This window comes from Microtus ochrogaster, chromosome 22 (genome assembly GCF_000317375.1).
Source record: "Microtus ochrogaster isolate Prairie Vole_2 chromosome 22, MicOch1.0, whole genome shotgun sequence".
NCBI lineage: Eukaryota > Metazoa > Chordata > Mammalia > Rodentia > Cricetidae > Microtus > Microtus ochrogaster.
This window is the reverse complement of record NC_022023.1, coordinates 18,154,677-18,160,739: the sequence shown is the minus strand read 5'-3', so window position 1 is coordinate 18,160,739 and position 6,063 is coordinate 18,154,677. Positions and strand designations below refer to the sequence as shown.

The window sequence follows — 6,063 nt, the reverse complement described above, 5'->3', positions numbered from 1 at the left end:
GCTCTGTAGACCAGGCTGGTCTCGAACTCACAGAGATCCGCCTGCCTCTGCCTCCCGAGTGCTGGGATTAAAGGCATGCGCCACCACCGCCCGGCTAACTTTGTTCTTTTCAAAGCTTTGTTTCAGCCGTGAGGCACTCCGAGAGCTGTGAACAAACACATCTCCTAACGTTAAGGTTAAAATAATTTGAACTAGCTGGGCAGTTGGGACTCAGTTGTTAGTCATTGAGCTACAATCCATGCAGCGCCTTCGGTGAGACTCGCAGACCCTGGCTGTGAAACGTATCCTTGTTTTTATTTCTATTCATCAAGACTCTGTATAAGCTGGCATTATTATCAAATTAGATGGTACTGCTTAGGGATGGGTCATCTTGACAATCCCCAGGTAAAAATGCCCAGTAGAATGGGATGTTTCCAAGAGATATACACACTATATTACAGGCGGTGGAGATCTCCCCACATCCATCACACCATGCTAGATACCAGAGAAAGAACCACAGCAAACATGGAAAGACACAGCAGAAATAAAAGACATTCTGGGGTCTGCAGTCCCGTGGCCTTGCCTAAACGAGATTGGTCCACCAGAGGATTGATTCCCTTCTGCTGGGCTGACACCTGGACCTTCAACTGAAACCGGCTGCTCCTCTGGCATGGCCCACGGCAATGCACACTACTGATCAACCAAATTTTAATTGATTCTGTTTCTATGCTTTATTTTTTGGAGACAGAGTCTATGTAGCCCTGGCTGTCCTGGATTTCTGCGTACACCAGGCTGGCCTTCCTCACAGAGGTCCGGTTCCACCTCTGCCTTCCGAGTGCCAGGATTAAAGGCATGTGCCGCAGGGATTAAAGCAAGAAAGGCAGCTCTTACCCTTTTAAAATGTGTGTGCGTATGCTATGTAGGGAAATGGGAAATGTGCATATGAGCGCAGGGGCCCTCAGAGGCGTTGGATCCCCTGACGTTGGAGCTACCCAATAAGGATACTGGGAACCGAATTCAGGTCCTCTGGAGGAACAGACTGCTCTTCAGTGCCGACCCACGCGGGTGCTTGGCCTACATGTATTAAGTCTGTGTCAGGCTTGCTCTTGCAAGCTGCAAGAGGGCTTCAGAGCTCCCGGACTGGACTTTACACTAGGTTGTGAGCTACCATGTGGCTATTGGAAATCAAACTCCGGACTAACAGCCAGTGGTTTTAGCTGCTGAGTCACCCCGCCCCCCAGCCTTCGTTTGCATTTTGAAGTGGAAAGCAGGCTAGTCTTTATTTGCAGGAAAAGGCTTGTCTTGTTTCTGTGGTGTCTTGTGGGAGTTGGGCAAGCACTGTGTACACCAAGGCCCTGGCCCCTTGTGAGTGTATGCAAGTGTTGTAAGTGTATTATAAAAAGGGCTGCTTTTTCCCTGCAAGTGTCTGTGTGAGGCCCCATGTCTGCTCATCCTCTCGTGTCTAGAGTGGTCTGTGGCACAGGTGTGGTCACGGGACTCACGTTTTATGCCAGTTAAGTTCATCTGCTTAGTGAGGGTTCTGTGTGCCAGACGCTGACCGCTGACCTCCACCTCGGGGACTTCCTGTGGCACTTAGCAGCCCTGCCTGGGCACTACCTCTAGTGCCTTAGCCTTGACCACCTTCACTGCAGGTCCAGGAGCGACCACACCCAGCAGCACACCTGACCAGAACCTTCAGCGTGGTTTTTAATATAAAAATAGTGCAGTCATTAACAACTCCGACTTGCTGGGTGTGGTGGCGCACGCCTTTCACACTAGCCTGGGGAAGCAGAGGCTGGTGGGTCTTTATGAGTTTGAGGCCAGACTGTTCTGTAGAGGGAGCCAGGACATAACAGGGCTACATAGAGAGACCTTGTCTTAAACCACAAAACAAACAAACAAACAAACAAAAAACAACAACAACAAAAAACTCAGACTTAAAGAAGTAGAGTCTGCTGATGGCCTGAGGTCAGAATGCCTGCCTGTTTCTTCAGTCAGCCACAGTGGCAGTGAGGCGCTGGTGAGTCAGTGGGGCGCCTGGGCTTTTGTAAGTGCTGTGTTCTTCTCATGGAGCCTTGAAACAGTGGGAAGTGCCGCTGCTTTTGCTGGCACTTTATTGTTGAGGAAAAATGCTTCGAGGTAAATTAATTTTCCCAAGGCTCCACAGTAATGGCTGAGATGTCTTCATGGTCCCTGTTCCTAACCAGTGTCATCAAGGAGTTTGGATCTTTATGCAGGGCCCTGTTGCCGGGCATGCCAATACCTGGAGCTCAGTACCTCTGTGTGTGTGTGTGTGTGTGTGTGTGTGTGTGTGTGTGGTGTGTAATGTAGATCCTGAGTGAGATTGGGTGTGTACCTACCACTTGCAACCAGAGGTGTGTGTCACAGGCCTTGGTCTCTGCAGGACAGGGTGAGACCCGGGGCCTTCTTGTCTGTAACATTTTTGGGGATGCAGGAAGGAAGGCTTGGTTTCCTTAGAGCTGGACAGAGGCGGGAGTGGAGAGAGTGGGGTATTTGGAGTTGAGCATGAAGAGATTGTGTACAGAGGGCCCACGATTCACTCTCGCTGGTGTCATCCCCCTGCAGGTTGGTGCACCATGTCGGTCAGTGTTCATGAGACCCGCAAATCTCGGGGCAGCACAGGCTCCATGAACATCTCACTCTTCCATAAGGCCTCGCACCCTGACTGTGTGCTGGCCCACCTCAACACTCTGCGCAAGCACCGCATGTTCACGGATGTCACGCTCTGGGCCGGTGACCGAGCCTTTCCCTGCCACCGTGCAGTGCTGGCTGCCTCCAGCCGATACTTCGAGGCCATGTTCAGCCACGGCCTGCGGGAAAGCCGGGATGATACGGTCAACTTCCAGGACAACCTGCACCCCGAGGTGCTGGAACTGCTGCTGGACTTTGCCTACTCCTCCCGCATCGTCATCAACGAGGAGAACGCAGAGTCGCTGCTGGAGGCCGGTGACATGCTGCAGTTCCATGATGTCCGGGATGCAGCCGCCGAGTTCCTCGAGAAGAACCTCTCCCCCGCTAACTGCCTGGGCATGATGCTTCTGTCCGACGCCCACCAGTGCCGGCGGCTCTATGAGTTCTCCTGCCGCATGTGCCTGGTGCACTTTGAGACGGTGCGGCAGAGCGAGGACTTCAACAGTCTGTCTAAGGACACGCTGCTGGACCTCGTCTCCAGTGACGAGCTGGAGACCGAGGACGAGCGTGTGGTCTTCGAGGCCATCCTGCAGTGGGTGAAGCACGACCCCGAGCAGAGGAAGGCTCACTTGCCACTGCTCCTGCGCAGTGTGCGCCTGGCCCTGCTGCCCTCGGACTGCCTGAAGGAGGCCGTATCAGAGGAGGCTCTCCTCATGGGGGACGAACGCACCAAGCTCATCATAGACGAGGCCTTCCGTTGCAAGACCAAGATCCTGCAGAATGACGGGGTGGTCACCAGTCCCTTTGCCCGGCCACGGAAGGCGGGTCACACACTGCTCATCCTGGGAGGCCAGACCTTCATGTGTGACAAGATCTACCAAGTGGACCACAAAGCCAAGGAGATTATCCCCAAGGCGGATCTGCCAAGCCCCCGGAAAGAGTTCAGTGCCTCGGCGATTGGTTGCAAGGTCTATGTGACGGGAGGCAGGGGCTCTGAGAATGGGGTCTCTAAGGATGTCTGGGTGTATGACACTGTCCACGAGGAGTGGTCCAAGGCGGCCCCCATGCTGATCGCCCGCTTTGGCCATGGCTCAGCTGAGCTGGAGAACTGTCTCTACGTGGTCGGGGGACATACATCTCTCGCGGGTATTTTCCCTGCCTCCCCTTCTGTCTCCCTGAAGCAAGTAGAGAAATACGACCCTGTGGCTAATAAGTGGACTATGGTGGCCCCGATGCGAGATGGTGTCAGTAACGCCGCCGTGGTGAGCGCCAAGCTGAAGCTCTTTGTGTTCGGAGGGACCAGCATCCACCGGGACATGGTGTCCAAAGTCCAGTGTTTCGACCCCTCAGAGAACCGGTGGACCATCAAGGCGGAGTGTCCCCAGCCGTGGCGATACACAGCTGCTGCCGTCCTGGGCAGCCAGATCTTCATCATGGGGGGCGATACAGAGTACACGGCGGCCTCAGCCTATCGCTTCGACTGTGAGACCAACCAGTGGACGCGGATTGGGGACATGACCGCCAAGCGCATGTCCTGCCATGCCCTGGCCTCGGGCAACAAGCTGTATGTAGTGGGAGGCTACTTCGGGACGCAGAGATGTAAGACCTTGGACTGCTATGACCCCACTTCGGACACATGGAACTGCATCACCACCGTGCCCTACTCTCTCATCCCCACGGCCTTCGTCAGCACCTGGAAGCACCTGCCTGCATGAGAGGCACCTTTGGAGCCCAGCCAGGTGAGCAGGGCAGAGGAACCCCTCTGGCTTGTCTGCGTAATGGTTGCCACATCTCCCCGGGAAGGTCTGATGAGCAGCAGGATAATGGGATTCAGGACTCGACAACCTTCTCGTATCCTACGTCTTCTGGCACAGTTACTGGCTTGCCAGCGGGAGGGGGAATGTCTGCCTCCTGTGTGAGGTAAAGGGGTGAAGGCAGTCCTTCTGATCCTTGGAGCAGGTCTTACCCCAGAGCAGGTGCCTGTGAGCCCCGCGGCTCTTCTCAGTCCCATGAGTGCGAGAAGCGGGAGGCAAACAAGAGCCCGGGCAGGGGAGAGACTCCGAGAGACAGGTCTGGGGCGGCAGGGGGGCGGTCTGCCCTTGTGCTGCCAATTGCAGGCAGGAGGAGGGTGCTAGGCCAGCCTGCTAGGGTGTTCTTGGGAGGGGCTGCCATGGCTGGCTTGTTGGAGGCGGAGCCAGGTTCTAGAAACGTCAGCTTGTGACTAGCCTTAACTTGTTACTAGCCGTTGCTTCAGTTCACAGGGGGAGATGAGCTCCCATGGGCTGAGATGGTGTGGGGCTGCTGGTCTATTGAAAGCAAGGAAAAGAGGCCTTGGAAGGGGAACCTCCCGTCTTCCACTCAGCTGGCCTCTTGTCTTGTGTTCCTGTGGCATTTTAAGGGACCCAGTCAGGAAGTGACCTGAACATCAGTGAACCTGTGGGTACTATGGCACAGGGAAATTGCTCCTGAGCTGGCTTGCTTTGTGGACTGAGTTCTTGCTAAGTCAGGTCCTGCTGTGCCTCCAAGGCTCTTAAAGGCACCCTTCCCCCCCAGATCTGTAAGCATGGAGCAGCTGGCTCCTGAGAGCAGTTGGAACAGACTAGGTTCTCTTTAAGACTTTTGGGCTTGCTTTGTTTTTATCTGCTCCCTTACTCTGAGGGAGGAGTGTGACTCTGGCAAGCATCTGAGTCCCCAGGGGAGCAAGCTTCAAAGGGATATTGGCATTCCAGTACTAATTGTCTATCCCTGCCACTGGTGACTTGGGAATGCAGCATCACCTGTGGGGTGGAATCACCTTTAGAGGAGGGGACCAACCAATATCCTGCCCTGGGATGCCAAGCCTGGGCTGTGTCCCGTTCTGCTGCCCATTCTCGTCTGCCAGGTAGCCAGTAGGAAGGTCCTGGCAAGGGTCACCATCCCTGACCCCTGCAAACCCCACTTGTGCCTAGTTTCTGTAGATCTACTCTGCCATCCTTATAGGCTCCAAGGTAGTTCCAGGGGTCACAGCAGCAGTCCCTTGAAACCCCTGCTCCATACCCCTGTGGCTCCCTGTTGCTCCCCTGCCTGCTTTCTCCATCCCAGGCGCCCACTTCAAGTCTTAATGGGAGCCCCACTCAGGACGTCTCCCTTTGCCTCTTTCTCAAAGCTACTTAAGTGAGTACGGCCCAGCCTCCCATGGTCCTCCTCCAGCCTCTCACTGCTGCAGACAGCAGAGAAACCCAGAGTGGGACACGGGCTTCCTCCAGCTTCTGTGGATAGGTCTGGCTGGCAGGAGAGTACTTTGGAATGTCCTTTATGTAGCGGTCACTCGTGCCTGCGTGAGACCTGAGAATGAAAAACAGTAGCACTGTTGGCACAGGTAGACAGCGTGCTAGTCATCTGCAGGATGGGGTTAGCACAGGTAGACAGCGCGCTAGTCATCTGCAGGATGGG

General features: G+C 54.9%; 1 protein-coding gene across 2 annotated transcripts in view; it reads left to right on the top strand.

Moving 5' to 3' along the window:
• Klhl25 (kelch like family member 25) overlaps positions 1–6,063 on the top strand; it is a 27,962-nt gene that overhangs the window by 17,695 nt on the left and 4,204 nt on the right. For both annotated transcript variants that reach the window (XM_005357748.3, XM_005357747.3), the window contains exon 2: positions 2,566–4,370. In XM_005357748.3, coding sequence (XP_005357805.1) covers positions 2,577–4,346 — 1,770 coding nt within the window. In that variant the 5' untranslated portion in view covers positions 2,566–2,576 and the 3' untranslated portion in view covers positions 4,347–4,370. The remainder of the gene's footprint in view (positions 1–2,565; positions 4,371–6,063) is intronic.